General features: G+C 44.7%; 1 protein-coding gene across 1 annotated transcript in view; it reads left to right on the top strand.

Moving 5' to 3' along the window:
* Window positions 1–1,374: 1,374 nt before the first annotated feature.
* Window positions 1,375–18,677, top strand: part of TMEM278 (transmembrane protein 278) — a 243,233-nt gene continuing 225,930 nt past the window's right edge. Inside the window, exon 1 of the mRNA XM_073602887.1 lies at window positions 1,375–2,466. Within this exon, the coding sequence (XP_073458988.1) occupies window positions 2,197–2,466 (270 nt within the window). The 5' untranslated portion in view covers window positions 1,375–2,196. The remainder of the gene's footprint in view (window positions 2,467–18,677) is intronic.

Below are 18,677 nucleotides of genomic sequence, written 5' to 3' on the forward strand. Positions count from 1 at the left end.
TCAGCAGGGATCAGTGGACAGATTCCCCGCTGAGCAGACAGACTCCAACGGAGCCCGCCCCGTGTATATAAGGGGCCTAATAGCACTTGTTAGAGAGGTGATGACGGAGTGTTTTGCAAGGACTTCTGAACAACATACTCAAAGAGGTGCTGGGAACTTTCAAACGTGCCCGTAAAGTCATATGGGGAAAAACCTTGAACACACTTAATACCTCTGTTGAATTGGCACTCACTCAGCAAGGCTTCCCTCAATGGGCACCCAGCAGTAGCTCAAACCATAGAAATATAGAAAGGAACACCAGACCAAAACCAGATGACAAGATAATTTTAATTGTTGGTCAATAAGTCATATTAAAAAGTAATTATATTGCTTTATATACTTTATCACACAAATGTTTTGTTAACCATCCTGCTTGATGAGAATTACACCACATCTAGCATTAGGTTGCTCTTCAACTGCACTATGGGTGTCATATCAGCATTATCTTTTATATTTGAATGTATCTTCCTTTTTTGTGATATATCTGGTCACTAACTTTATGGATATGTTGTTTGAAAAAGTTTGCACTACTACCTGAAAACTTTTTCTTCTAGAGGTCTGGAGTTATGTTATGTTTTTGTAATTGTTATTTCTGGAAAATTAATAAACATATTGAAATCTAAAAAGTAGTTATATGACTTATAATAATATTTACGAACAATTTACATTTTCTTGCACTGTCATCCGGTTTTGGTCTAAAGCTCCTTTCTGTATTTTTAGGGTTGTTAGCAAGACTATCTTTTTATCTCTTCCCATCAACTCTGTAATTATGTTGGAGGCCAGGCTATCCTGCTTGTCTTCTCATCTAGGGACCTTCCATGCATGTATCTGCCTTTAGTGATGGGAGGTGTGTTATGCACTCCTGTGATTGACAGCTATCAGCCATTGAGAGGAGTGCACAGCACATCTGCCTGTTAGACATCTGCGCTTGCCCTGGAGGAAAGAGATCTAAAAACTTGACTGACTGGCCTGCTGGTAACTTATTACGGTGCTGGGGAAAGTTTATGATTAGGAAGTAGAGGGCTATACGGCCTCTGGGAGCAAAAGTGTGGTGGCAATTGTGACCTCTGTAGCTTCTTGTTGGACTATAATCCAAGGAGTTATGACTGATGTTGAACTCCAAAATAATTATTCCCTGACATTGAAGATAAATTGGCTGATGCCTCACTAGAATTGCTGTTTTGTTTTCTTTTGGTTCATCTTAATTAGAGAATGTGGAAATGAATGAACATATGCCTTTTATTTAACCTTGCTTTACAGAATGCTTTTGAAAACAATTCTAGTCTAGTACAGATGAACAGTTGGATATCAGGGTTCGTTAAAAGAATCAGCTTTGAGTGTTTCTGGCAGCTGAAAAGATTTCTGCTTGAGAGAGCTTACAATCTCTTACTGAACCGTCCTCGTGCAAGGTTTTCCCTTACACGCTACTAGACAGGTCATGTCGTGTTCGATTTGCCTCTGTCAGTAACGCACTCAGATTGACACCCACACTTCAACACCTATCAGGCGCACTCTTGGATCGATCAGCACAAGACTTCATTACCCCCCCCAGTGCGGAAGTGTGACAAAAGTCAGAATTGGTGCATGCGATAATGACATTAGCTGCAGCCTGGAATAACCCAAAGTGACGGAGCAAGACCCAGGTGTAGATCAGCTAGCTGCATGCATGTTAAGCAGAGAGGCAGCTGCTGTGGCTCCGGTAGCAGCCCATTGGCTAGTAGCAGCAGACAGTTCTTCCAAGCAGGATCACAAAGCTTAAGCTGTGAATAGAGAAACATCAAGCTAGGAATCAGCCAGCTGCTAATAGAGGAGCTTATCAAATATTACTTCTGTATATAGCTTCTCCTCCAAGACCATTATGATCACCTTACCTGGACAACTTTTCACATCTGCAATTCTCAGGATCACCCCCAAGGATGTGAGAACAAAAGCATCTTTCAAGTAGGTCCAGTGTAGAAAAGCTGCAGATCCAAGGGGCTCAATATTAAAGAGCATCTCTATTACTGACAAATTGGACTATCTCAGAGAGCTTGCACTTTGCATTTAAAGCGGTCAAGTGAAAGTGTGAAGAGCAAGCAACTGACAAAGTAAAATAACACTTTCACCAAAGAGTTTCACAGCCCTGCCTGGAAGATTTCAAGAATTGCACATCTAAAAATGTCTGACCAAGAGATTGAGGACTTTGATGTGGACAGTATATCTGACACCTCTCGAATGATCCCAAGCCTCCCTCCATACAACATGGATGACCAGCTCCTGCCCATGGAGACCCGGAGCAGGTGGGGTTGCTGGATTTGGACAGTGTTTGTCTCTGCAGCTAACTTTTTGGCGTTTTTAGTTAACTCCCTAGTCCTGGCGGTCATATTCTCTATTGTCTTGACTCCAACTATCATTGTGGTCTACTTTGGATTTAAATGCCACTCAAGGGTAAGTACATAATGATATCTGTCCCTGTGAATTGCACCTATAGAACCTATAAATATACAAGCTGTATATAGTATAGTTAATATTGTGGCAAGACTGAGAAACAAAAGTGCTGAACATAATGGAGCAATCTATAGCTCTAACAAAATATAATATGAATACCACTTCAGAAGGTTGTCTTATGAGTGCAGTGTTCGTTGCAGCTCTGTAAAGTATAATTTTCCAAGCTGTGCACCTTTTACCTCCACACTCTACAATTCCCTGGAGTGCACTGGGTACGAAGGAGAGAGTTTGATTCACAATACAACTGATTTTGGTGCAGTTCTGTGACAATTTATCTCTGAATATGAATAATTACAAGACACATATGGGAGATCACTGATGAAAAAAAAAAGAAAAGCTTTGGAACCTTTCAGCTAATGCCCCACTGTTCTGGGTTAGCTCTGTAAGGATAAATCTATGGTTTATGGGCAATCAGGTGCTTGTCTTACAGGCACTAAAGGGTGAATGTGCAAGATAGATAGATAGATAGATAGATAGATAGATAGATAGATAGATAGATAGATAGATAGATAGATAGATAGATAGATAGATAGATAGAAAATAAGAGCAGAATATGAGATCAATAAATATAATTAGAGACAGGTAGATTTAATGAGATGGAATAGATAATATGAGATGGATAGAAAGACAAATAGATAGAGAGACAGATAGAATAAGGGACAGATATTTAGATAAAAAGATCTATCTATTATTATAATAATAATAGTAATAATAATAATAATAATAATAGATAGATAGATAGATAGATAGATAGATAGATAGATAGATAGATAGATAGATAGATAGACAGATTCATACATACAAGTATTTGTAGATAGTCCAGATTTATAAGACTTAAAATATGTCACCAATCATTCAAAGTACACCTATAAGCGATATAAGTACAGGTAATAATACAATAATCCTCTGTTAGACAAAAAATATCTGTAAACATCATCCTATAGCCCTAAAATTAGGACTTATCTGACTTCAATTTTTTAGGAACAGTGCAAAGGTCAACCAAGGATTGTAACCCAAAGCAACCATCTAGACTTCACCAGTTAAGAATAACCAGATCAAAGCTAATCTAATTCTGACTGCTAAAGATAATGTGTGTTTTTCTCATCTCTCTTTGGCCTGTTAAATTAAGGTCACAGCATTTTTATGGAGGTGTCAACCCTATTTCACAGTATCCTATTTGCACACTGCTTCATATTTCATAGACAAACCATGGGAGAAAAGGAGTTAATGCACACAAGACATGAAAATCATTGTCATGTCTAATGTGATAGCAGTGTGGATATATAGAATCAGCTTCCATCAGTAACTGGAGATATCTGCTCAGACACCAAGCTGGCAGTGATGAATGCTTCTAGACCTGGAATGGAAAGCAATAAGGCACATGGCATACTGGATGGTGTGTTGGATGTTTGATTATACTTTTTGGAAGGTTGGTAAAAAAGCTACTGGTCTAGGCAAGCCAGACTTTTAGTGTTTAATTGCTCTTCACTAACAAACCATCTTTCTCCCCTTTCTGTTCCTCTCCCAATCTTACTTGTCAAAATGATTTTGCTCTTTCTAGATCTCTTTCTTTTATTCAAAATCATTTCAGAACCATGGATAGCAAGATCACTAAATTGTGTATGACTATACTTTTTCTGCAAAGTAAGCTTCAATAAAAGTGAATAAGATAGATAGATAGATAGATAGATAGATAGATAGATAGATAGATAGATAGATAGATAGATAGATAAGAGGCAGATAGGGATCACACAAGCTCTGAGACCTGTAGTCCTTGAAATGACCGTGTGTTTATGTGATTTGAGCCTCCAGGTGCTGCATTCAGGCAGCCCATTCAGGTCTACGGGTATGCAGCAGCTTCAAAGACACTTGACCAAATTTGACAGACATGCAGATGCAGATGTGCAGCCCAGAACATCCATGGTCTGCATTGGGGGGGGGGGGGGGGGGCCCTCACCAGCTTCTGCACGCCTGTCAAGTTGGGACAGGTGGCTGTGTCCATACAGCTGCTGCATCCCCATAGACTTGAATGGGCTGCCTGTACATAACACCTGGCGGTTCAAGTAAAATAAGCACATGGCCCATTCACAGACTATGGGCCTCAGCACCTGTGTGAATAAAATAATAAAAAACAGCTTTTGCTGCAATATTCTAATCCACAGATTTCCCCCTCAGTACTTTGTTACTGCCGTTAGATGTCTTCAGTCTGATGGCCAGCATCCTTTAGCCCACTTTTTCTGAGCTCGGATCATCTTGGAACTGTCCAAGCCTGTGACTGGGCAGTGAAAGGGGAAGCAGCACAGTGATGAGCTAACCTCTCTGTCAATCTCCTTTCTTCTCCTATCACTATGCTTCTTGTTAGCACAATAACTGATTGGCTTGTTGTGCTGCTTCTTCTTTTCAAACTCCTGCCCTGTTGTACAGATCATTGTAAGAAGTTCTGCAAACAAAAGACTGCTACACAGCTGTCGTCCAGTTCTGGGAGGGCGTCCATGGATGCCCTCCCAGAACTACGCCCCTGCACAGCTGATCATAGATCGGGGTAAAGAACCAATTACAGTGGCCCTTTACTATGTGATCAGCTATGTCCATGCTGATCACATGTAAACAAACTTGTTATCGCCATTCCTTTCCTCACGTGCTGTCACAAAGTCAGAAAAGGACAGCCAGCAACCAGCAATTCTGAGAGGGCACATTTACACTGATTATCAGTGTATTATATTTTTATTCACTCTTACAAACATTTTCCTATGATAAATGCTTTAAATCTACTCAAGCCTAGTCCTATGTTAGGATACTTTTGTTCCCTTGTCTTCTGCCATAAACAATGGATCCCCTGGATTTTTTGTATGACCTTTCCCTATATAGGGACACCGCATAGGGGACTAGAGCAATTTCATTTTTCTCTCATGTTTAGTTTTATTTGACCCATCGTGTACTGTAACCTCCTAGATATTGTTCTTTATCTGTTGGATTGTGTACTAATAAAACCTTTTGTAAAAGAAGTCTAGTAGAAACTATACACACTGTATTAGATACTGTGCACACCACCTGAAGTGTAGTAGAAACTGTACACACTGTATTAGATATGTGTACACCGCCTGCAATGTATTAGAAACTGTACAATGGCTGCACTGTATTGTATACTGTGTACACCACCAGAAAAGTAGTAGAAACTGTACACACTGTATTAGATACTGTGTCTGAAGTGTATTAGAAACTATACACCACCGCCTGAAGTGTATATATGGGCTACACTAAATGCAGAATATACAGTATATACATATACAGGGCTTTTTTTCTCAAAAAATAGGTGCAGGAACTCACCCTCCCTGCCCAAATCCCCACCCTCAACCCCACCCAAACCCCACCCCCAGACACACCTTCCTTAGAGTAGAGAAGTACAGCTACGCCAAATAATTGTAATAAGTAAAGGCTTAGAACTGTGTATCACACAAGGCGCATGGTTCAGGAATGTGTAACACACAAAGTACAGGACTCAGGACTTCATAACACACAGGGCTCAGGAGTGTGTATTGTGCAGTTGTGAGCAGTGCATATCACACAAGGCGCAGAAAAAAAACAGCCAACAGGATAGTACTTACATTCAATGCGAAGTGTCCCTTGATCTCAAAAATATGGAGCATATAGACCTGTGTACAGAGGTCAGGGGTCAGCAATATGTAACATAGAGCCCAGCACAAAGATAGCAGTGGTAAAGCAAATGTCATATGCAGTCCAGCATACAAAGTGCAGGAGTATGTAACACAAAGCCCTGCCTTTGGCCAATTATGGCTTTCTCAGCAGAGTGCTGTAATTGGCCAAAGCTTGCAGGTCAGGTGCATGCTTTGGCCAGTCATCATACAGCAATGCACTGCGATCTCACAGTGCATTATGGGGCACTCCACAGCGGTCAAATTTCCTGCAAACGCCCCATAATGTTCACTGTTCTGCGAACAGGCGAACACCTGATGTTTAAGTTGAACTTATGTTTGACCCGAACATCAAGCTCATCCCTAGTGGTTTGTAGGTGGGGAGGTGACACAGGAACTTGCAGAACTGAAAGTTCTGGTTAGTAGTGTTACCCTTTAGTAGTATGGTGTGGCATGGGTGTGGGAATCAGAGTTACAAATGTTTGAATAAAATGATTATTTTTTAATATATATTTTTATCAGATAGGACAGTTGATACAATCTCTCTGTCCCTGCCTTTCTCTCTCTCTCTTTCTCTCTCTCTCTCTCTCCACACACTAAATTGTCAAAAGTATTGGGACACCTGCCTTGACACGCACATAAACTTTAATGGCATCCCAATCTTAGTCAATAGGGTTCAGTATTGAGTTGGTCCACCCTTTGCAGCTATAACAGCTCTAACTCTTCTGGGAGGGTTGCCCACAAGGTTTAGGAGTGTGTCTATGGGAATGTTTGACCATTTTTCCAGAAACACATTTGTGAGGTCAGGCACTGATGTTGGACAAGAAAGCCTGGCTAGCAGTCTCTGCTCTAATTCATCCCAAAGGTGTTCCATCAGGTTGAGGTCAGGACTCTGTGCAAGTCAAACTTCTCCACCCCAAACTCGCTCATCCATGTCTTTAGGGTTCTTGCTTTGTGCACTGGTGCGCAGTCATGTTGGAACAGGAAGGGGCCATTCCCACTGTTCCCACAAATTTGGGAGCATGAAATTGTCCAAAATGTCTTTGTATGCTGACGCCTTAAGCGTTCCCTTCACTGGAACTAAGGTGCCAAGCCCAACTCCTGAAAAAAAAAAAAAAAACCCACACCATAATCCCCTGCCACCAAATGATTTGGACCAGTGCACAAATCAAGGTCCATAAAGACATGGATGAGCAAGTTTGGGGTGGAGGAAATTGACTGGCCTGTTATAGCTGCAAGGGGTGGGTCAACTAAATATTGAACCCTACAGACCAAAATTGGGATGCCATTAAAGTTCATGTGTGTGTAACAGCAGGCGTCCCAATACCATTTTTTAAAAAAATAACAAACGTATCATACTTACCTTCACTGTGCAGCTCATTTTGCACAGAGTGGCCCCGAACCTGCTCTTCTGGGGTCCCTCGGTGGCTCTCGCGGCTCCTCCCCACATCAGATAACCCCCTAAGAGAAGTGCTCTCCCGGGGGATTACCTTGAGGGCATGCTCCCGAGTCCAGCATTCGGCATCCATAGCCGCTGAATGGCGGACTCGGCCCCGCCTCCCGCGTCATTGGATTTGATTGACAGCAGCGGGAGCCAATGGCTGCGTTGCTATCAATTTATCCAATCAAGAGCCTGAAACCCCAGGCAGAGCGGGGTCAAGTTCTAGGACTCAGGTAAGTAAAACAGGGGGCTGGAGGGGCCGGTCACTGCCAGGTGTTTTTTCACCTTAATGCATAGGATGCATTAAGGTGAAAAAACATGAAGGTTTACAACCCCTTTAAGCTGATCACTTGCTCTTTGTCGGTCCCAGTGCGCGATACTACACATCACTGGGCTGGCTCTTCCCAGCTCACCTCGGGTTCACGAGTCTGTTCGTTCGATTACACATGTCTTGCAGCTTCCACAATTTATTATGTTTCCTATCCTGCATCCCTTTCGTTCTTAGCTGTCTCTGAGTTGTTGTTGGTCGTGTCCCAACATTATTCGGCACAGGTGTAGAAGATTTATATGTTCCCTCGCCTTGCTTGTCATCCCATGCCACAAACATACATTTCATTCGTAGATCTAAGCCTCTGAGCCATTGTCGGTCATTGTCCGATTTCACTCAATACAGGCTTTGTTGCTCATAGGATTCACAGAAATTTTCGATTGAGGACACTAGTTCTAAGGGCCTGGGGTGGAGGGGGGGGCAATGGATTCCCTTAATTTGCATAGATTTCCTCTCACTTCCTGTTTGGCTATGGGGCAGGAAGTGAAGGGAAATCTCTGCAATGGGACAGGGATGGTAAAAAATAAACTGACAGGGGCTATAACCCTCCCTTACTCTACCCAAAATGAAAGTGTTGCCTATAGTTCTACTTTAAGCACAAATTTATAATAATTTTATGGAGAGGACTAAGAAGATATAACCATGCCAATGGTGCAGCAGAAAACATAGCACAGTGAGGAAGGTTTGTGGTCCAGAATGATAGGACAGTCAAAATTAGAAGCGGCGCCCCCCCCCCCCAGTTGCGGAATGCCGGCTGCCCAGATACCGGAAGCAGTGCGGCCGCTTTATGGGGGAGCTGGACTAATTTGCCTCTCAGCCCAGTATGCCCCATAAGACTGGCGGGGACTCTTTCTGTGCTGCCCCCCTGCAAAGTGCTGCCCTAAGCCTGGGCCTTGTCGGCTACGGTTACATACCTACCACAGTCCGATTCAAACCCAGTCGCGTCAGTGGCACAACGGTTCGCATCAGAGACGTCCTGCACCGATTCATACCGCTCACCCTCATACCCTACAAAAGATTTGTTATGTCATCTTACTCAGTGATTCATATCACTTTCATGCCATACGCATCACTCCAATTTCAACCTAGTTGCCTTGGCGGCCCAACGCTTCGCATCAGCTGCATCCCACACACCAATTCGTAGCGGTTCGTACTATGCCCTAAAATTCGTTATTTATATCATTTTTTCTGACTGATTTGGATCACGTCGGCAGCTACATACATCACGATGCAAACCAAACCTAGTCGCATCGGCGGCACAACGGTTCACATCACGAGTATCCTGCACACAAATTCGTAACAGTCCCTATCATAAAATCTACAATTCATTACGTATGTCATTTCAAAGTTCATTCCTACACGTAGAATTTCTGCTATCCTTTTCTTTTCGCCTATCAGTAGGTTACCTTTCTTGCAAACTCTGCAAAAATACGCATCTTGCAATCGCTGTCAAAACACGCATCTCAGCATATAGCCATTGCATTCGCTACAAACATGCGTCTCAGCATACATTTCTTGTGATTGCTGCAAATACACGCATCTCAGCAGTTGCCCATTTACAATCACTGCAAGTACACGCATCTCAGCATTTACCCATTTGCAATCACTGCAAACAAGCATCTCAGCGTAAATTCCTTGCTATCGCTGCAAGCACACTCAGTGGCACTCACACAGCCACACTTCATTTTAGTGGTGCTCGTCTCCAGTGGCATTCATACGAGCCACTCATTAATTTCTGTCTGTCTTTCTCCCTCAGGCCAGTCGAGTTCAGGTTCCATCCTGTACCAGGTTGGACATATTTCCCCCCAAAAAACAAAAAAAATAACGCAATGATTGCATCTTCACCAGGGTCAGTCGCATACAAGGGGGACAAACAAATAAAAAAAAAAGAAACGAAAAGAGTAAGGTGTCTTGTTGCATTTATGTCACCCCTACTGCAGGTGTTCCCGGTTGACTGAATTAGATCCTAACTAGGACCTCACTACTAGAGCGTCAGTCAGGTGCTTAGTTCACGGGTTTCTCTATCACATCATTCTGCAGCACCCTTTCACTATACCGTTACTTCACATACAGCATTGGACGTGCTCTCTAGGCGTTAGTTTCTGTCACATATGTCTATACATGACACTCTGTCTTCGAAGGGCGACCCTTCACCTCGCAGACAAGGTGGCTTAACTGTAGGCTTGCTGGCAGTGCAAGTTTTAGCAGGCCGAGCATATGTCACCCACTACAGACCGCAATATTCCTACGTAGGCCGAACCAGACTTCAGTTTCACGCTCCAGTACGCACTGGGGTTCTGGTCTTCAGGTTTGTGCTCGCCACAAACAGGCACCCAAGCTATCGGTTATCTGGCCAGTCACCTCCTGGCCCACCTCGATTGCCTTGCATTTTTCTGAGTTTTTTAAATTCTCACTCTACATGGTTCTGCCACAACAGAACACTGTCAGCTCCTGTCTATGCCTATCATTCCTTTTCCTGTTCTTCTCCCCTTTTTCCTCCTCTCTGGGTTTTCTCTTTACCACGCCCCTCTCGGCTATGACTCCTCTTAACATGAGCACCCCCACCTAGCCTAGGGTGATTCCAGGGACAGTCCCCGGATTGAGGACACTGTCCCCGGACCACGTCTGTCCCCGGATCTGTCCCCGTATTCAGGGGGGGTGCCCATACTTATTGCTGACAGCCTAATCCTAGCAGGACATGCAGCAATGTCAATATCCATCCAGCACAGCCAGGGATTGGTGGGCATGCAGGGGGCTTAAAGCCACAGTGACACTGAGAGTGAGTGGAGCTGTCAAAACCAAGCTCTGATGTCGGGTATGGGCGGGGCTGATATGCGGAGCTCTGCCCCCTCTGTCAGACAGCCCGTGCATAAACAAACAGCTGGCATTTATGCATTGGTGGGCAGGGAGAAAGGTGGCAGGGGGCAGGACCAATTGTAACTTGTATATATGTACCAACAGCGGTGTATAATTCAGGTTTATTATACACCTCTGTGGGTACAGTGCAGTAGTTACAATTGGTCCTGCCCCCTACCGCCTTCTTCCCCACCCACCAATGCATAAAAAACGACTATTTGTCTATGAACAGACTGTCTGACAAAGGAGCGGAGCTCCACATATTGGCCCCGCCCATCCCTGACATCAGAGGTTGGACTTGACAGCTCCATTCACTTTCACTACTCAGGCAGTCTTAGGCCGCAAATTGGAATCCCTGGGGTTGTGTCTTGGATATCCAAATTTGGAATCAACATCTCTGTCTAGCATCCTTCCCTGGGGAGCTACTGACCTCCCCCTACAGAGCAGCACATATAAAGAGACCAGCTGTACCCACCAATCACTGCACCCAGGGCATAGCAAATCCTGAAGAGAGGAGGGGAAGCAGTGCAGTCACCAAGCAGAGACATAACTTCTGAAGGGAGCAGGTTTGCTCACTCTTCTATCAAAACGCCATCTCAACTATCTTCTGCTGCACCGGCCTCTTCTCCCCCGTGCAAAGTCCTCACAATCTCAGGAGCGCACACAGATTGCATGCTGCATACCTCAGCATCTGCTACCTGCAACTGCTTTCTGTTAAAGAGGAAGTAAACCCTGGTGGGTTTTACTTCCTCTTTATTTCCCTGCAGAGGTAAATCATAATGGGCTACTATGCATCGCATAGTAGCCCATTATGTGTCACTTACCTGAAACCGAAGCCTGCGATGTCACCGCTCTCCCCACTAGCAGCGAGCGTCCATCTTCAACCCCTCTTCCTTCTGTGGCCACGAACTCCGGCGCTGTGACTGGCCGGAGTCACATGACGTCACTCCCGTGCATGCGCGCCGGAGCCACCAGTCACGGCATGACTCCTATTAGAAACGGCACGATCTGCCCTTTCTAAAGTACGCATGTGCCGTAGACATCGGCGCATGCGCCGTAGTCATTGGCACGCGGCTTTTTTGTGAATATGTCCTAAACCGTGGAGGTTTAGGAGGTATTTCAAGCACCTACAGGTAAGCCTTAATATAGGCTTACCTGTAGGTAAAAGTGGTTGTATATGGTGTACAACCACTTTAACTAATGATGTACCAAAACACACTGTTTACACAAAATCCTGGCTGCACCTCTCACAGAAGTTATTAAACTTTGGCTCACACTGTGCAGGCTGGTTGCAGGTGCAACCCGCAACCACCTACAGCTAAATTGCGCAGTTCTGCAGTTCTGCACATCTCAGCCCATGCTGCATTTGCGGAAACTGCAGAAAAATTACATGGTCAAAAAGGCCATGCTTTTTCTCTGCCACTGCATTTTTAAAAAGTTGCAGGCACCTTTTTTGAGGCAAATGCAGGCAGGGCAGCCCATTCAAATGAATGGGCTATTCTGCCTGCACAAGTGAGAACCAGAGCTAAAGAAGAAGTATGGTCAAAGTTGTACCTCTGCTATCGATCACAGGAGTGCAGTTTGTTCTGCACTCTTATGACCCACATTCAGCCAACAGCGTGCTGAAGTCCGCTGTCGGCTGATATCACAGAGCTGGTACAGACTCTAGGAAGATTAAAGTCGGGATCCACCCAGATGCCTCACCAGCAGCTGGCTCAGCCTCTCAGCGTTCCACCAAAAACCTGAGCTCCCGCCCCCTCCACAACCCAGCGCTCCAGTGAGCATTGGAGAGGCAGAGCACAGAGTGACAGACAGTCACAGCTCTCTGCTCAGAGCGGAGGGGAGAACTGAGTGATCAGCGGTGTTTAATCACTCATTTCTCAGTGTGGAGCCAGCGGGGGACAGATGCCATATCAGTGTGATGCAGCATCCACCTAATTATGTATGTTTTTTTTTTTTATTCCTGATTTTTTTTTTATTCCTGAATTTTGGGTATTGGATATTTGTTGGGTATTTGTATTTTTAATATAAATATATAATTTTTCTAATTCCAGTCTTTCATTCCCTAATGCCTCACCCTCTCTCCTACCGGGCTCAACATGGACATTTTAGTTTGCCTAACCTGCCCTCACATAGCAGGTGGGTGGCAGGGGGAGGGCACAGGGCCAGATCTAGGCTGTCTGATGTTGGTGTGTAGTAAAAATTGTGAGAGGGCAAAGGATGGGAGATCAGCAGGCCAGTCTACAGAGGGTCAGCAGGGCAGAGGATAAGGATAGCAGTTTGCATGGCAGTGTACAGAGGCACCCACTGTACGGGCCTCCACCCACATAGCTGCGTCATTCATTTACAGATTCCTGTGAATGAATAAACCTCAAGTACCATTTGCACCGTGTTATAGTTTTCAATGGGCCGCAGGGGTGCTGATGAGCGCTCCCATTGTCCATTGACACGTATTCCGGCTTTCAAACAGTGGTATGGGCTGAAAGCCGGAGGACATGTCACAGGAGCCCCCATTGCATGCATGATCTACTGATCGCAGGTTCAATGCTTTCCACGGCCCTGCTGGAAAAAATAAATGCACTTTTTTTTCTGCAAAAATCTGTGCATTTTAAACATCCTTTATTCCTGGAGAGAGTTAGAGGAGTCTGGAGGATCACAGTGCAGGGACTCCTGTGCCAGGAGATGCAGCAGCAGTTCTTGACGGTGGAGATGAGGGAAAGGTATGCAGAGGTCCTTAGCTACTAAAAAAATGGCAGAGTAAAGTGGAGGGGACTGCCAGTTTAGTGGGGCAGAACCACCTCAGAAGTAGTGAGACAGGGTTGTCAGGACCGGGAGGGAGAGTGGCGGATCGGCAGCCTATGCAGGGAGAGTAAGAGTCTGGGGAGCAGTAGTGCCATGGTCCCCAGGCCAGGAGATGTGCTGTCAGCTCAGGAGATTGGGTGAGAACAGGGCATACTCACTGCTGCTTGGTAAAGAGCATACCGCTGTGACAGGGAGAGGATTGCCAGACAGAACAGCAGCATTTAACCGATAAGGATTTGGATGAGGCTGTTTCTTTGCAGAGAGGCAGCAGAGCTCGCAAATTAGATGTCTATGCTGTCAGGGCTTTGGGGGGTGCAAGTGAAATCCGGGTGGGGGGGCGCCTTCCCAGATCAGGTCATGATGGGGTGGGGGGGGGGCCAAAATGCACCTTCGCCTGTGTGGGGAAAAATCCTTGCACTGAACCTGGCCATACACCCCGGCTTGCCCACCAATCCCTGGCTGTACTGGTTGGATGTTCACACTGCTGTATGTTCTGCTTGGCTGCACTCATTTATTATCCTTCTGATGCCACCATTCTTCCCTTGGCTCCTTCAAGATTTTAGAATATAAGTGTGCCATGTTTAATTAATTGGTGTCTTTGCAGTTTAACTAATTTCTGAACCTTGTAGTCTGTACAACGCACTCCTGAACCTTGCAATCTGTACAACGCACTCCTGAACCTTGCACTCTGTACAACGCACTCCTGAACCTTGCACTCTGTTCAACGCCCGCCTGAACCTTGCACTTTGTACAATGCACTCCAGAACCTTGCACTCTGTACGTAATGCATTCCTGAACCTTGGTCTCGGTACGTAAAGCATTCCTGAACCTTGCACTCTGTACAACACACTCCTGAACCTTGCGCTCTGTACGTAATATACAGTATCTCACAAAAGTGAGTAGACCCCTCCCATTTTTGTAAATATTTTATTCTATCTTTTCATGTGACAACTCTGAAGAAATTACAATTTGCTACAATGTAAAGTAGTGAGTGTACAGCTTGTATAACAGTGTAAATTTGCTGTCCCCTCAAAATAACTCACAGCCATTAATGTCTAAACCGCTGGCAACAAAAGTGAGTACACCTCTAAGTGAAAATGTCCAAACTGGGCCCAAAGTGTCAATATTTTGTGTGACCATCATTATTTTCCAGCACTGCCTTAACCCTCTTGGGCATGGAGTTCACCAGAGCTTCACAGGTTGGCACTGAAGTCCTCTTCCACTCCTCCATGATGACATCACGGGGCTGGTGGATGTTAAAGACTTTGCGCTCCTCCACCTTTCGTTTGAGGATGCCCCACAGATACTCAATAAGGTTTAGGTCTGGAGACATGCTTGGCCAGTCCATCACCTTTACCCTCGGCTTCTTTAGCAAGGCAGTGGTCTTCTTGGAGGTGTGTTTGGGGTCGTTGGAATACTGCCCTGAAAGCCCAGTCTCCAAAGGGAGGGATCATGCTCTGCTTCAGTATGTCACAGTACATGTTGGCATTCATGGTTCCCTCAATGAATTTTAGCTCCCCAGTGCCGGTGTTCTGCCGAGAAAGTTCCTCTCAGCGGATAAGGACCCCCCTCTACTGCGCAGTTGCAGTGCCTGCGCAGTAGGAGCCGGCGGAAATAGCCGAAGCGAAATAGAGAAGAAATCAGCTGAACATGTAAGAGGGCCCCTCGTGGGCTCGCTTCGCTCTCCACGCTTCGGGCACGGCCTCGCTTCGCTTGGCTCTTTTTTATTCCCCCTCTAGGTCCACTTGGATGGTGGGGCTTCAGCCTGGACCCAGGGCGCAGGCGCCGTGTACAGGTGATTGAAGATTTTCATCTTTGGCTATTTTCAGCGGCTCCTAGTCATTCGTACTGCGCAAGCGCATCGCTTGCGCAGTACAGGGGGGTCCTTATCCGCCGAGGGAACTTTCTCGGCAAGACACCGGCAGCACTCATGAAGCCCCAGACCATGACACTCCCACCACCATGCTTGACTGTAGGCAAGACACACTTGTCTTTGTACTCCTCACCTGGTTGCCGCCACACATGCTAGACACCATCTGAACCGAATAAGTTTATGTTGTCTCATCAGTCCACAGGACATGGTTCCAGTAATCCATGTCCTTAGTCTGCTTGTCTTCAGCAAACTGTGGGTTTTCTTGTGCATCATCTTTAAAAGAGGCTTCCTTCTGGGAGGACAGCCATGCAGACAAATTTGATGCAGTGTGCGGCGTATGGTCTGAGCACTAACAGGCTGAGCCCCCACCCCTTCAACCTCTGCAGCAATACTGGCAGCACTCATACGTCTATTTCCCAAAGACAACCTCTGGATATGCTGCTGAGCATGTGCACTCAACTCCTTTGGTCAACCATGGTGAGGCCTGTTCTGAGTGGAACTTGACCTGTTAAACCGCTGTATGGTCTTGGCCACCATGTTGCAGCTCAGTTCCAGGGTCTTGGCAATCTTCTTATTCCCTAGGCCATCTTTATGTAGAGCAACAATTTTTTTTTTCAGATCCTCAGAGAGTTCTTTGCCATGAGGTGCCATGTTGAACTTCCAGTGACCAGTATGAGAGAGTGAGAGCGATGACACCAAATTTAACACACCTGCTCCCTATTCACACCTGAGAACTTGTAACACTAGTGAGTCACGTGACATCAGGGAGGAAAAAAATGGCTAATTGGGTCCAATTTGGACATTTTCACTTAAGGGTTTACTCACTTTTGTTGCCAGCGGTTTAGACATTAATGGCTGTGTGTTGAGTTATTTTGAGGGGACAGCTAATTTACACTATTATACAAGCTATTCACTCACCACTTTACATTATAGCAAAGTGTAATTTCTTCAGTGTTGTCACATGAAAAGATAGAATAAAATATTTACAAAAATGAGAGGGGTCCACTCACTTTTGTGAGATACTGTATATTCCAAACCCTCAAGTGGAGATGGCCCTAGTCTTCTCCAAGCTTGCTCAATGAGGTTAGAGCCAATAAGATATACCTCCCTACCTGCTTATTTTTGGACCCTTTTCTTGGCTTACCTACCAGACGACCAAAAGCCACACCTCAGGTCTATTTATGTTGTAAGTCTTGTCATGTGTTTATGTGATCCACATCTATCTCGGTCTTAGGACCACGACCATAAATTAGAAGGCCAATATGGTGGCCTGAATTTATGGGAGGGGCCCGAAAAAGTATTTAAGCTGACCACTTGCTCTTGCTCTTTGTTGGTCCCAGTGCGCAATACCCTCCCATTCTCCTTTTACAGCATTTCTCAGCACATTCTCCTCCACAATCATCCATTACTTATCTTGGGTATGGCCCCTTTTCTTGGCTTACCTACCAGACGACCAAAAGCCACACCTCAGGTCTATTTATATTGTAAGTCTTGTCACGTGTTTATGTGATCCACATCTGTTTCAGTCTTAGGCCACAACCATAAATATATATATAGTTTTAGATCATCATGGTACTGGAATCATTTAGGATACTAAACTTTGCAATTATCTGTCTCCATTCAGCCCTCGGGAGAAGATAGTCTCAGACAGCCTGTATTAACATTCTTCTCTCTGCTAATGTAACATGCTCAAAAAAGGCAATAATGACGAAGTATTCATCTAAAATTGCTTTTCTTTGTCTGCTTTGTACATGGCTGATGATCTTATTGCAATTTCCCCGATCGCTGTGTAATACCAATGACAGTAAATCAATGTGCAGGAACACTGTGACAAGCAGAATTATAGCACGTGAAGTACCAGCAATGTAATGCTACCAAGACAGATTAAGGCAGATTCTGTGTTTTAAGACCTACTGGGTAAGAAACTGGGAGTCCATTGCTGTTCACCTGACCCATCTGTCTACTTGAAATGGTCATGCCCAGTTAGGTAATGACTTCTGTCAACGGGTCTAATTTACTATGCGGAATTGCACTGGAGTGGGCAGAATTGCTATGTAGATTACAGGTGCCACAACTGATCACTAGTATGAAAGGTTCATACTCCAACATCACAACAAGCTTTCTTCAGCAGCATATTAAATTGGCCAAAGCCTGCATGTCTGCCCATGTGCTCTACGATTCGGCTGTCAAAGAAAAAAAAAATACTGGGATAGAGTGGGATCAGTGATTGGAGGGGGAGGGGGTTCAGTTTACTATACAGAGTGCCCAAACCAGACACTCTGCATACAGGCCTGGATTTCCCAATAGGCACTGTAGGTATGTTCCGGAAGAAGTCCGTTTAGCGACGAAACCGGTTGAGCGATAGCATCATTTCCTGTCATCGCGTTTGGAGAATTTACCTCTGAACCCATTGTGTCCAGTACATGCTGTTTTAATCATCTTTTCATGTAAGTGCATTGCCTTCATTAAATCCTGGTAAAAAAAGGTTTTACACTATTGTGGCATTTGTTTCTCATTTGAGGTATATGACCTGCTGTCATGGTTGGTGTAAAAGAAACCTGATGTCTTCCCCGGTGGTGGCTTGAAGTTACTGTTGAGTCAAGCTCTTTACAGACGTGGAGTTTTCCAGACATACAAGCCTATGTTGACCCTCTGTATTAGGTGGTCAACGCTCTTTGGTAAGGGCAGATCCTATTTTTTTGGTGGTCACACAAGGTGGAGGAAGTTGGTGACACAACATTCAAACTTTCACTATTTTGTCACGTTTGTGACTCTTGGACTCACTTGCTTATATCATTTATTTACTGTTTGTTTAATTTAAGCACAACATACCTGTTCACCTACTGTAGGTATGTGCCTTTCTAGGGGGGCGACTGTCTGTATGAGTTAGACACATGCAAAACGGAAAAAACTTGTTTTGTTTTGGATAGATTCATTATGTTACTATTTTTGTTTAGTTGATTAGTTTTGGAATTAGTTTAGTTTTGTTTCATTTAGTTTTGTTTGTTAATCTTCTAATTCAAAATATTTGTAATGTTTTGAATTTAGATCAGTTGAAAAATGATCGACCGATTCAATTCCTGTGTGAAGAATGGCTGGTTGTTAAGGAGTGGGCCAGGAAGCTGGCCGCCACGTCCTTACCGATGACTCATCAGCTGTCAGCAGGCTTCCCCGCTGACAGCTGAATGTAAACAGAAT

The sequence above is a fragment of the Aquarana catesbeiana genome, linkage group LG10 (genome assembly GCF_042186555.1).
Source record: "Aquarana catesbeiana isolate 2022-GZ linkage group LG10, ASM4218655v1, whole genome shotgun sequence".
Lineage (NCBI taxonomy): Eukaryota > Metazoa > Chordata > Amphibia > Anura > Ranidae > Aquarana > Aquarana catesbeiana.